The 13,807-nt window shown below is 34.1% G+C and overlaps 1 protein-coding gene across 2 annotated transcripts in view; it reads left to right on the forward strand.

Moving 5' to 3' along the window:
- Positions 1-13,807, forward strand: part of TRIM33 (tripartite motif containing 33) — a 110,782-nt gene that overhangs the window by 78,297 nt on the left and 18,678 nt on the right. For both annotated transcript variants that reach the window (XM_015247479.3, XM_072967994.1), the window contains exons 6-11: positions 2,081-2,195; positions 4,431-4,577; positions 5,054-5,171; positions 6,585-6,859; positions 7,453-7,617; positions 10,375-10,575. In XM_015247479.3, coding sequence (XP_015102965.2) covers positions 2,081-2,195; positions 4,431-4,577; positions 5,054-5,171; positions 6,585-6,859; positions 7,453-7,617; positions 10,375-10,575 — 1,021 coding nt within the window. The remainder of the gene's footprint in view (positions 1-2,080; positions 2,196-4,430; positions 4,578-5,053; positions 5,172-6,584; positions 6,860-7,452; positions 7,618-10,374; positions 10,576-13,807) is intronic.

Here is a 13,807-nt window from a genome sequence, read left to right on the forward strand (position 1 = left end):
TTACTAGAGACTGTGGAAGAAGAGAGAGTATGAAGAGTAGTGGACAAATTAATTTTCCATCTGTAAAACCGTACTTAGTGGTATTATTACATAAGATGCATATATAGCACGGTTTCTGGCACATAGTAAACCTTCAGATTTTGGCTGTTATTATAATTTTTATCAGTAATACTACCTGTTTTTTGAAAATTCCATTTTGGTTCGTTTCTAAATAAATTAAATTTATTGATAAAACAAGTGGGACTAAGAAATGAGAAGATAAAGATTAAGACTCTTAGAGAGTCCTTAAAGACAAGCACTTGGAGCTGGCATAATTAAAACTCTTATGTTCTTCGAGGTACGAATAAGGTTGTTATGTGTTTATTCTTTATATTCACAAAAATTGAGACTTCTAGATTCTCTAGAATATTAAAATTAATTTATGACTATTTAAAATGGCACAGAAAACTCAAAAATATTGAATATGAATGAATGAATAGTACATTATATTAGAAAATAGTACATTAGACATTAGTAAGGTGTTACAACTTTCATCTTAAAAAGTGATACCAAAGGAAAATAAAGGCTCCTCAGAGGCTGTAGATAATGTGTAAATATACACATATGCACTAGTCATGGTTAGTTCTTATGGCTATCTCAGAATGGTTTTTCATATTGCTCATATATTGTAGGTGATATTGGAGAAGATAACTGTCTTCTCATAAATTACAGATACATGTCCTTCTCAGAGAAAGGATAGTGAGATAATTCATATGACAGTCCCATATTTTTATATATATATATATATTTTGTACATATTTTGTATATATGTTCCTGAAGCTGTGTAGAGACGTGACGTTTATGTGTTACAAGATTGCAAAGGGTTGGGGAGATTATTTCATCTCCAGAAGGCTTTAAAAAAGTATTAAAATCTCTAATGATACTTCTTCTTTTTAGATAGATTCTTCAGTGACCTTTCTCCATTTTGTAATGTACATTTGTTTTTTTTCTTCCTTCACAATGGAACATATAGTATCTGTGCTTAAATCCAGGAGAGTTTGACTGTGGCTAACTATTCTCTGCTTTCAGCATGCTTAATGAGTCCAACTTTTGGCCGAATCATTTTAAGTTTGAGTCATATATTTCTTATCACTAGTAATCAGCACTCTCATTTAAAAAAATGTGTTCACTCAATAAGATAAGGACAGAACTGAATAAAATTTTCAAAAAGTACCTCAACAGCACTGATGTACAAAGGAAGGAATACTACATTTTTGACAGAGTATTAAAGTTATTCAAATTTGAATTTGGCAAATGAAAGGCAATTTTAGGAATTGAAAGTGTAGGTTATAGTTCGTACAGAAGTAGAAAGTATAAAAGTTGAAGATTGCCATCGTATGATTGTTAACATTTTATATATTTATCGGTGAGAGTCTTCTCTTCCTATTTTATAAATAGCAAGATAGCAGCTATTTCATATTTGCAACCGAAACTTTAGTAACCTCATGGGAACTTATACCTATTTCTAAAACATCTAACATATTTTTAAAAAAGAAATGAAAATGTTTATTCCCTTAACTGTATATAATAGGAAACCATTTTGAGAAGAACCTATGAAAGGGGTGTATCTGAATTCAAATTTGAAGTGGTTAAATTATGAGCCAGACTAAATACTTCTAAGCTTCCTACTGTTTCAAAAGATAATAGTATCGGTTACAGCATTGGTTTTTTTGCACATTGCTCTTAGAAAGCATTACTATTAAATAGAACGAATGTGCCACACTTGACACTAACCAGCAGTCGTTGATGTCAGATGTTTGTATATCACATTCATAGGAACTAAAGGAGATTGCCATCCAGATTAATAAACTGTCCTTTATGAACTTAATTTAAAGTCACTAAATCCATTCTTTATCTACATACTTAACTTGTTTGGACCAAATTGAGTGGTTAGGTCTGCCAAAACATGAATTGTACATTTTGACAAAGGTTTAATTTTAATTATTCGGTTAAGTGCCCAGTTGGATGAATTTCTGTAACAGTTGATGATTCAGAGACATAGGATAAGTCAATAACCTAATGATGCATTTCTCTTATTCAGGATAAAAGAAGTAAATGAGACTAACAAACGAGTAGAACAGGAAATTAAAGTGGCCATTTTCACCCTTATCAATGAAATTAATAAGAAAGGAAAATCTCTCTTACAGCAGCTAGAGGTATGGTTCAAAGCCAAAATAAAACAAAAACTTGCTTCTCTTGCTCTTTAGCTGTTTTTAATGTTTATTGAAAGCTTTTTTCGATTGGTTGGGGGGAGTATGGAAGTAAAGTAAATTAAAAATTTTTTTTGTTTGTTTTTTATTGGAAAATTGACCTTTTTCAAGTTAGTTACTTTGCAGCCCAATTTAATTAATAACACTGATTTTAGCTACATAAATTAGGAGATAGTATTGTCCTCTTAGGAATGAAAGAATTATTACTAAAAATGTGATGTAAATGAAGACAAAGCTGATCCACCACATCCTCTCTTCTCCCCACAAGTTGGGTCCTCGGTTTAACTTTTACATGTGAATTGGGAGTCTTACTGACTGATGTGTGTGCTTCACTTTATTTTTTAAGGTGTTCCATAGTTTGCTAAAAATGCTGCTCATTTTGAAATTTATAAACTTACTGATAGTTTTGTTGTATTAAGTCTTTGTGTTGCGTGTTTTGAGATTAGTATGTGGATGTAAATTTCTAGATGAGAATCCAGTCAATTTGTGAAATGCAAATTAAATTTTAATCAAAGCCTTTATTGACCATAGTTGATGAGTTTTCAAATTTTGTGCTTTTAAGTAGGCTTAGATGATACGGGGTTATGTTTAAAGCAACATTGAATAGTAACAATTTAAATTATGTGAATATTTGATTATTTAACTTTTAATTACTATTAACCTCAATTTGGGGGTTATGTAATTAGGTATGTATGTATGTATGTACATATGTATGTATTTATTTAATGGAGGTACTGGGGATTGAACCCAGGACCTCATCCATACTAAGCATATGCTCTACTACTGAGCTATAACCCTTCCCTCTATTAATCTCACATTTTTCATAGATTTTTTTTCTATTCCACCCCATCATAAAATATTGTGGAAATATTAGATACAGTCCCATACAAATAAAAGAAATTATGGCAGCAGAGTACTATTTCTGAATTTCTGTCTTTTGAAATACATCCTGTCACTGAGACACAATTGTGAGGTTAAAAGTACTCTCACACATACCATTAAATTTTGAGGTCTCCTGCAACTGTTGTATGTCCAATCAAGTTGCATTTCACCATATAAAATTTTTGTTTTCAAAAGAATCTTGTAAATGGAGAACATTAGCAAGCAATTTTTTTTGATACCTTTTAATTTACTGTAAATACATTTTAACTCTAGGTCCAAAGTAATGTTCTGAAACCATTTCAAGAACTTTTGAATAAAAAGATGAGTAATAAATTAATGCTAATATATACACAAATACCTAATGATAAATCTGCCACATATTCCTAACATGCTAATAATTTAAGCAATAGATGTTTCCTAGTGTAATATGTTTCTAAACTTTGTAAACTAGAGGTTTTCCTAAGTTTTAAGGGATGATTTCCAGGAAAGTTGTAATTGAAATTTCTGTCAGTTGAATATTTTTATCCATTGATTTACATTTTGAAATGAGCAACTTGTTTCCTTAGGGAAAAAATTGTTAAGTAAACCAAGTTGAGTCATTTTTGTAAGAAAGTAGTTAAGAACAAAGAGGCAAGTAGTTTAGCATGCTGAATGTCAAAGGACATGGGGCATCACCTCTCCCTTCTGGAAATTTTAATTCCCAGAAAGCAGTTTGTTTTTCCTTTGCAGCAAATTCTCCAAATTCGTCTTTCCTTCAATCTTCACTTATTCCCTTGTTCTTTATGATTTTTTGTCAAATGAGAAGTTTCTCTAACTCTCCTCTTAGAACTCTGGAATTCATCTTTCTTCTTTTGTCTTAAATATTTAAAAAAAGATTTTAACTTCAGCCTCATTCCACATCAGTAGGTGGCACTGGTAACGCAGAATTTTCTTTGGCCTGAGAAGTGTACTGATTATATAAAATTATTTCTAAAAGTAAGCTCAAATGTCATGTGAAGGCTCTGTATATTGGATTAGCCTAGTAGACACTTTTTAACAGATACTTTGATCTTCTGAAGGAAAAGGGAGACATCATTGGCATTAATTTCTATATGTGGAATGTCTGTTTTAGCCTAGAGAACTCTTTTAGTCCCACTTTTGTTAGTGACTTTTTCCTTGATCATAGACTCATTAAATAATGAGGAGCTTATTAAGTGATCCCATTTAAAAAAATACAGGTATTGTTTTCATTTGCAATAGAAAATATGAGTTGATTTTTTTCATATAAGATTCTTCAGTGAACCTCTTGTTCTATTTCAGAATGTTACAAAAGAGAGACAGATGAAGTTGCTACAGCAGCAGAACGACATCACAGGCCTTTCTCGGCAGGTGAAGCATGTAATGAACTTTACAAACTGGGCAATTGCGAGTGGCAGCAGCACGGCACTGCTGTACAGCAAGCGACTGGTGAGACACATACATAGTATCTTATTTTCTTTAAACTGCCTTTATTAAGATATTATTTACATTCAGTGAACTGCACCCATTTAAAGTGTAATCATATGTAATCACAGTCACATCAAAGTACAGAAAATTTCCATCACTAACAAAAGATTTCTTGTTCCCCTCTATCCCTGGTCCTAGGCAACCATTAGTCTGATTTCTATCATTTTCTAGAATTTCATATAAATGGAGTCTTACAGTAGGTTTTAAGTCAATCATAGGTTTTGAAGTTACCTAGTAGTATAATGTAGTTTATTGCCAGAAATGGCAGAAATTCAAGCATGTGCATTTGATTGTTCATATAGTCAGTCTTTTAAACACTGATACTGTCTCATCTGAGACAGACACTGTGGGGCTACATGAGCTTTCATGTCTTTATCTTGTATGTTTTCTTAAGTGATATTTAATTTTAAAACTAATGTGAATTTTTTCCCTTTAAGATTACTTTTCAATTGCGCCATATTTTGAAAGCACGGTGTGATCCTGTCCCTGCTGCTAATGGAGCAATACGTTTCCATTGTGATCCCACCTTCTGGGCAAAGAATGTAGTCAATTTAGGTGAGAAATAATTAGTTTTATGGCTATAACTTGGAACGCTGATTAGGAGGAGAAAGCATCTAAAACAAATTATAGATACTTAAAGTTTCTAAACTTCATTCTAACATGTAAACTTTTTGGAAAATATGTTCTTCATTGGAAACTCATTTCAGCAGTGCTTATTACATCATTAAGAATGTTGAGAGTCTCCTGTGTAGTTTTTAAAAATGTGTATCTCATTTCTAACTTTCCCCCCACATTTCTTAAAATTGATATTGACTGTTTCATATCAAAAACTTAGCAAATCAGTCTTTGTTTTCTGGAATAATTTTTTAGATGCTTAGTAATTGTACCAAATTGCCCACTTGAGGAGGACCTCCAGGATGCTGATGTGTCCACATGCCATGTTCTGAGGCATGTTTGAAAGATAGGGTAGCTCTTTTCACATGGAAAAGAAATGGACTTTGCTTTTGTTACTCCACAGTGTGGACCTAAGAACCATAGGTGAAAGTTGCAGCTAGACAAACAACTCAATATAGTAAAACAAAACCCCCCAAGCTAACCAGCAAGTAGAGCTGTCTACAGATTGGTTAAACTCATTTTTCAAAGTAGTCAAGTCCTCACCATTGAAAGTGTAAAAGCAGAGGTGAATGGCCTTTTGTTTAAAAAAAAAAGTAATCTTTGTGTATATTCAAGTTTGGCTATACCCTTAGATTAGGCATCGGTAAACTGTTTTTGTGCAACACGGTAGCTAAGTTTGGTTTTTACATTGTAAAGACTTGTAAAAACAAGTAAAGAGCAAGGAGTATACAACAGATTTTTTGTTGCTGCGAAGCCTAAAGTATCTGCCCTGTTACAGGAAAAAGGTTTGCCAACTCTATTTAAGATCAAACCTTCCTAAAATTTGCCTTCTGTTCCTAGAAAGCACTTGACTCTGTAAGAAGCAAGGAAAATTTGTTATTTCCAAGGATATAAGTGCTTTAAAACATTCAACATTTTTCCAGAAAACAGTTTTTTTATAGCAGTCTAGTACTCTGCCCTGCACATTTTAACAGTCCAAAGGCAGACAGAATCAGTATTAGCTATCTTGAGTATCCTTAAATCTTGTCAGCGGAGAATTGATTTAGACTGACTAGATGGGCCTCCTCTAGTAATATCTATCTTTCTGCTCTCTTTAATTTTCTGTACATCTGTACAAATAGAAAATAAGGACAGATAATAGATTCTGAAAAATCAAAAGCCAGTTATTTGGCTTTGGACTATGTTAGGTTTCTGATTTTCATCACCTTTAAACCTAGCTCCCATCCCTTCTGTGCTGTTGGAAGCTTTGAGTGCTGATAGTTGTCAAAGGAAAGAGGAAAATATAATGATTAATCCACAAAGTAGATGTTAGTTGATTCTATGCAAATTATTCTCATTTTTTAAATCCTTCAGGTAATCTAGTAATAGAGAGTAAACCAGCTCCTGGTTATACTCCTAATGTTGTAGTTGGGCAAGTTCCTCCAGGGACAAACCACATTAGTAAAACCCCTGGACAGATTAACTTAGCACAGCTTCGACTTCAGCACATGCAACAGCAAGTGTATGCACAGAAACACCAGCAGCTGCAGCAGATGAGGATGCAGCAGCCGCCTGCACCTGTTCCAACGACAACAGCAGCCACACAGCAGCTCCCCAGACAGGCCGCCCCTCAGATGTTACAGCAGCAGGTGAGAGCTATGTCACTGCGTTATTGATATCATTATGAAGACCTCAGGGCTACACTCTGTCTCATATAGAGGAGTTACACATTTCAAAGTCACTAACAGGGACAGAGCCCAGAGGTCAGTTTAAATATTTGCCTTGGGTGTGGCAGGGATGTGGGGAGTTATGAGGGAGGACAAAAAGTAAATACGTATGATGGGAAACAAAATTAACTCTAGTACTGTGGAGGTATATATATTTTTATCCTCCATGCCACATCTTTTTTGTTTTGCACATGTGGCTTTGGGCCAAAGACCCATGTTGTTTCTGCCTAAGGTCTGATTCTTTAGGCATTTGTTCAAATCATTCCCATCCCTGTACCTCTCCTGTTCTCCCCTCTCCCATTAAAATTATTAATGCAGTGTTGATTAAGTTAATGCAGGTATGCTTTAAAACATACACCTATACTGAGAGGAGATTGAGGCTAGAGATGAGAATGACTTACATTTTTTAGTTTATGCTCTTCTATCCTCACTAAATTATTTTTACCATAACATTTTATAATTGAAAGATAATTTTATAAATATTATTACATAAGTGCAATTTCTACCTCTTGCAGCCTCCAAGATTGATCAGTGTGCAAGCAATGCAAAGAGGCAACATGAACTGTGGAGCTTTCCAAGCCCATCAGATGAGATTGGCTCAGAATGCTGCCCGAATACCAGGGATACCCAGGCACAGCGGCCCTCAGTATTCCATGATGCAGCCACACCTCCAAAGACAAGTATGCCTAGAGTTACATTTGTAAGAATCATATAATTTTAAAACTAAAAGACAACAGTTTTCTTAATCAGTTGTGGGATGGGGAGGACGGCTCTTTGATACCTTTGAGAATTTGATTAATGCTGTGTATCTTCTTGTCCCAGAAAAATACACATAAAATATGTATTAAATTTTAAAGAACTTCTTTGATATCATTAAACCCATTGTATACTTTGGGTTAAGAACCCATGATCTAGTCTAACCAATTCATTTTATAGAGTGAGAAACAAAGGAACTTGTTTTTTGTCTGTAGTCACAAGAGAGAATTGTAAAATCTAGATTAGAATTTGTTTCCTGAAATTGTTCCTCTCATCTTTCAATGTGACATTTTGAACCTAATACATAAAAAGGACTTTAAAAACAATAGAGCTATGTTATATGTAATTTTTTCCTTCTCTTTACTCAGTATTGCTTCTTTTAGGATAGATATGTCTACTCTTAAAAAGAAGTGTGTTTAGAGACTTGTTTTTTAATCTTTGCTTGAATAGTAGATTATATTTGTATAGGAGGTATAATTATAAAAATGAGGCTACTTTTACATAGGGTTTCTAGTTATATATATAAAAAAAAGGTCATTTTATAATTGTTCAAGTGATGTTTCTCAAAGCATGCTTTAAAGACCATCAGAATGACTGGGGGACCTTGTCAGAAATAGATTCTGAGCCATAACCACTGAATCAGAATTTCTAGGAGGGGAGTACTCAGAAATGTGTGAACTTTTACTGACTCAGATCGATCTGCATACTGAAGTTGGGCAAGTGCTGTTCTAGAGCAGTGGTTGTCCAACTTTTTGGTCCAGTTACCTCTGGAAAGACTTTTAAAAAATACACACTCCTTCATATTTGAAAGTTGACATTTAAAGCTTCCATTGCAAGTTTAAATTTAAATAGTTGCAAAGGACATTCTGTCTAGCATATTGTAAATATTGACATTATAGTATTCTTGTAAATGGATCCACTATTGTCCCAAATACTGTAGCAAGTTCTTTTTGAAAGTCTAAATTTTATACTCCCTTTTCTCCTTGGGCTTGAATTTCCCATCTACTTTTACAGAATTTTATCTTAATATGTTTATGTTTGATATATGAATCAGTTTGTTGCAATTTCCACTGGAAGGATGTTCTCAGCTTTAAAATTCTTAAATTTCCAGTTGATAATGCTGTTATTAAGCTTTAATAAAACTTTTTCTTTAGACCACATTTTCATTACAGTTATTTCTATACAGTTTTTTAAACAAGGTAAATATATTTACCTTGTTTAAGAATTTTAGGAAAGAAAAATAAAATTCTTTTAGATATACATTTCTTTATGAGAGAGAGATTGAGCCTCTTCCTGTTCATTTATGCATGTTTGTATGTCTGTTACCTTGTTGTTAGAGTAAGTCAGAATTCATCATCAATTTTTATTTTGTTTTGTTTTGTTTTGTTTTCATGTGGTGCTTGGGAATCTTGTTCACAGAAATATGTATCTGGGAATTCAAAACTACTTAAAAAATATTTTTTATCAGTTAACAGCATCTTCAGATCTTTCTTCATTTTTGTTGATTACCAGAACCCACTTAGAGATTTGTTACCCAGGTTTTGGAGCCAGGTACTTTGTCAACAACTTGACACCTTCCTTTCTAACTGTACCTTTGCTTGTCTCTCCAGGAGGATTTTTTTTTTTTAAACCCTGGGGCAGTATGCTGGATAAGATTAGGAGTGGGTTAGAGATGTGCTGTTTTGTATTTTGTTTTGGGAGAAGGGTAGTTGTGAAAGAAGTAATTGAAAAAAAAGAACTTACAGACCATGGCACATTCTTAGGCAAATTGAGTTTTCTTCAGAAAAGAGACATACGAAGGTTGACTATCTGGACTTTAATTTCCTTAAAAGTGTTCACATACCCACATACCCATGTACCTCTTAGTACATGGAAAGCCTTCAAGTATTACGAGGGAGCAGGTAAACCCTTTGGAAGGGTCCAGAAGCTACAGAGTCAGACTGACCAACTATCACGGAACATTGTCCTTAGACATTTGGGCCCCTACAGAAATCACTGAACGTTAGAATGTTAAGCTTTTAAATATTTTGAATGATTTATGTATATAGTAATTTATTTCCCAAAGATTTTCATCTATATAGTATCTTAAATGACCCTCATAACAGCCCTCTTAAAGACAGACATCCATTTTCATTCATCATTATCCACATTTCTGAATTACCGAGATTATGATTTGGTCTGAAGTCACGTAGTATTTGAGTCAGGAATTGATGTCATGTTTCTATTTGTAAATTTGTTGTTCTTTCTGCTATATCAGTTACATAATACACAATTATACAATTAATTTTTATTTTAAAAAAGACAAAAAGTCCAAGTGAAATATAGACAGAACAGTGGCTTTCCTGGTCTGACATCTGAAAACTTTAGGGGCTTCCAGACTATCTATTATATATATCTTTGTTCTGAAGTAAAATGGTATCACTAGGCTGACAGGGTACAATTTTTAGCAAGTCTATTTTTTTTCCTAAGTGCTACACAAAAATGAGTAGAAAAATGAAAAGGCTAAGTTTGACTTCTTTTTTCCTTGCCTAAGTTTTAGAGTGCTTACTTCTTTGTCTCAGCCATAGGTATCAAACACTAAACTTGTGTATCCTTCCAAAACTAAAAATTGTTGTCAGGGTTTAGTTCATATTAGAATATCCTGGCAGATCAAATAATGATAACATCTTCTTTCCTAACAGCACTCAAACCCAGGGCATGCTGGACCCTTTCCTGTTGTGTCAGTGCACAACAACCCAGTCAATCCAACCAGCCCTACTACAGCTACAATGGCAAATGCAAATCGAGGTCCCACCAGCCCATCTGTTACAGCAATAGAACTAATTCCCTCAGTTACCAATCCAGAAAACCTTCCATCGCTGCCAGATATTCCACCCATACAGGTTTGTATTTAAGTTGAATGAAAGATTAAAAATTGTGTTAAATTAGGGAGTTAGAGTATATATTTTTGGTGGTTTTTCTTTTTAAATTCAGGAGCAGCATTTTTTTGGGAAATTTCCAAAGAGTAGAATATGAATATTTAAATTTTTAAAAGTTACACATGCTAAAAACTAGCACTCCTCAATATTTTAAAGTTACAAGGTGTCAGCTTTGCTGATCTTTGTATCATCTGCCGATAGGCAGACAGTGTGTTGAATGAAGCACTTCTGGTATACGTTTAGATCCATAAAGGAGGCCTAGTGCTGAAATACAGTCAAATTTTTGTCAGTCTTTTGTTAGGTACAGAAGGGATTGCCAACCCTTGTGCATACAGGTTGGACTCAGAAAGCAAGAGGCTGGAAGGTCTAGATACCTGGTAGGGTATACCGAGAGAAAAGGTAGTTGTGAGGACTAGAAGATAGAGCGTGAAGGACATCTGAGTTGTCTTGTCCCTTTCACCTGTAGCATTTTCCTGAAGAAAAATACCATTCAGTGCCTTCTGAAATTTCATAAATTCATGTAAATAATCTTTTTTCTAAATGTAAATATAGAATTTGAAGGTTATACTGAGTCATCTCATGCGTTGTGTGAGTTACTTAGGGTCAAGGGTCACCATGGGAGCAACGAGCAGTGAAACTAAGACACTGTGACCAATGACTCTCTTTGTGGCTACAATTTAATATTTTTATGTATTTAGTGGATTTTTAAAGAGTTAGTTTTAAAGGATGTTTCTATAACTTCAGAATTGTTTCAAAATCACTAACTCGTGAATTCTCTTAATTTGATTGCTTCCCTGGTAATAGGAAAGTTGTGTTTTTTTTTTTTTTTTTTGGTTAAGTGAATGGTGCTGAGAGTACTGGACTATATAGAATGGAAAAATTTGAAATATATTAATAAAAATAAAATTTATAAATGTAAGCTTATAATTTACAAACTTTCAGCTTAATGCTTGAAATCATCTCATATGATATATAATATCCCTATTTTATGGATGAGAGTAGGACAGGTTGGTGATTTTCTCAGAGTTACCCAGTAGATGGATAATTTGAAATTCAAAGTCCAGCTTCTAATTACAAATCTAGTTCTCTCCCCACTATTTGTAGAAATAGCAGGGAGATAGTTTGGGTTTGTGGGCATGGACAGAGAGCGTACTGAGAGGCTTTGGGCAACCAGAGAGAGATAGGTACGATGTTAAAGGAGTCATTCAAGTTTTACTAAGCACTCAGTGCATGTAAAGTGCTTGGGTGTTGAGAATAAAAAGAAACAAGACTTGGTTCCAATTCTTGAGAAACCTTCAAAGGGAGAAGGAAGGTTGCTAATGTCAAACTTAGCTTAATTTGCTAGGGCCACTCTGACCTTGATTTAGTTCTTTCTTATAGAGAGCAAATGGAGGAAGAGTAGATGTTCCCCATCTTTGAAAAGCTGAGCATCAAAAGGAAATGGGTCTTTATTAGGCTTCCCTTGTTATCTTGCTCAAAAGAGCTTTGAAATCAAAACAAGAATCTCTGGAATGTATCCCCCCCATCTTTAGTTTTCCATGCCTCTTTTTATGAACTTACTCTTCCTTGCAGATACACTGCCTGACCTTATTTTTATTTACTTACTTATTAAAGTATTGTCTACTTTTAAAAATTGAGATATAATTCATACCCTAAATTCTAACGTTAAAAAATGTACAATTCAGTGGTCTGTAGTATATTCACAAGATGATGCAACCATCACCACTATCCACTTTCAGAACCTCTTTATCACCCCGAAAGAAACTCATGTCCTCATTAGTAGTCACTCTCCATTTCTCTTTCCCAGCCCCTAGAAATCACTAATTTACTTTGTTTTTATGGATTTGCCTTTCCTGGACATTTTGTATGAATGGAATTATGCAATATCAGGCCTATCAGGCCTTTTGTGTCTGGCTTCCACTTAGCATGTTTACCAGGTCCATCCACGTTGTAGCATATACCAGTACCGAATTCCTTTTTATGGCTGAATATTCTATTCTATGGAATTACCACATTTGTTCATCCATTCATCAGTTGATGGACATTTGGGTTTCTGCTTCTTGGCTGTTAGGAATAATGCTGCTGTGAACATTTGTATGCAGATTTTTGTGAACATAAGTTATCAGTTCTCTATGTAAATTTCTAGGAGTGGAATTTTAGGGTCATGTTGTGAATGTGTTTAACGTTTTGAGGGACTGCCGAACTATTTTCCACAGTGGCTGCACCATTTTACATTCCCACTAGCAGTGTTAGTGTGTGAGGATTTCAGTTTTTCCACATCCTTGCTAACACTTGTTACTGTCACCCACTGTTAAAAGCAATTAGAGGTGGTTACCACTAATGTACAGCCACAGTAAGTAGTCAACCATATGAACCAAAAATAGAAGGGGAAGCAAACCTATCATCTCTTGAAGAATCAGTAACTTTTCTTCCTATACTGTAGTTTCCATGGTATAGTGGAAAGAAACCTGAGGGAGGTTACACAGGAAGCAGACAAGGTAGTATTAACTGTGCAATGCCAACAGGAAATAAATACAAGGGTATCTCAGGTTTTTGTTGATATGTCTTAATACTGGTCATTACAGCCATCCGGTATAGAGTCGGTGTTGATTTAAATAGAATTCTCTCAACCTGACTTATTTTTTACTCTACTCTACTATTCATCTCCAGCAGATTGGAAGGGGATACATGATGAACCTCAATACTTTTTGAATAGCTAAATGAATATTAGATTCTGTTCAGATTAGGTTATATTTAATGTAGTATTCTAATGATTTATTTTATTAAAATCTTTGCAATCAATTTTCCATATTTGGCATACTTAGTAATTTAATTTATCTGGATACTATACTGGATATTATGAAGTCCTGGGAAAACCATGTGTGTCTTTCTGACACTCACATTTACATTTAAATGTTATAGAATACCCATTTTTGTACTGTAGTTCCCAACACTGGCTGTCTTCCATCTTTACCAGGATGATAGGTAAAAATGATGTTTGTTGATATCATTTAGATTTCTTTTATTCCTGTGGTTAGGTATCCTTAGTTTCATTGATTATTTGAGTTCCTTTGTGGATTGTCTTTTTCCTTTGAATTTGTAGAAATTATGTAACACTTACCTATTCTATGCAGGTATTCAGTGGTGCTTGGAAAACACTGGTTTAAAGAATAAATGAATGAATGTTTTTCAATTA

This window comes from Vicugna pacos, chromosome 9 (assembly GCF_048564905.1).
Source record: "Vicugna pacos chromosome 9, VicPac4, whole genome shotgun sequence".
NCBI lineage: Eukaryota > Metazoa > Chordata > Mammalia > Artiodactyla > Camelidae > Vicugna > Vicugna pacos.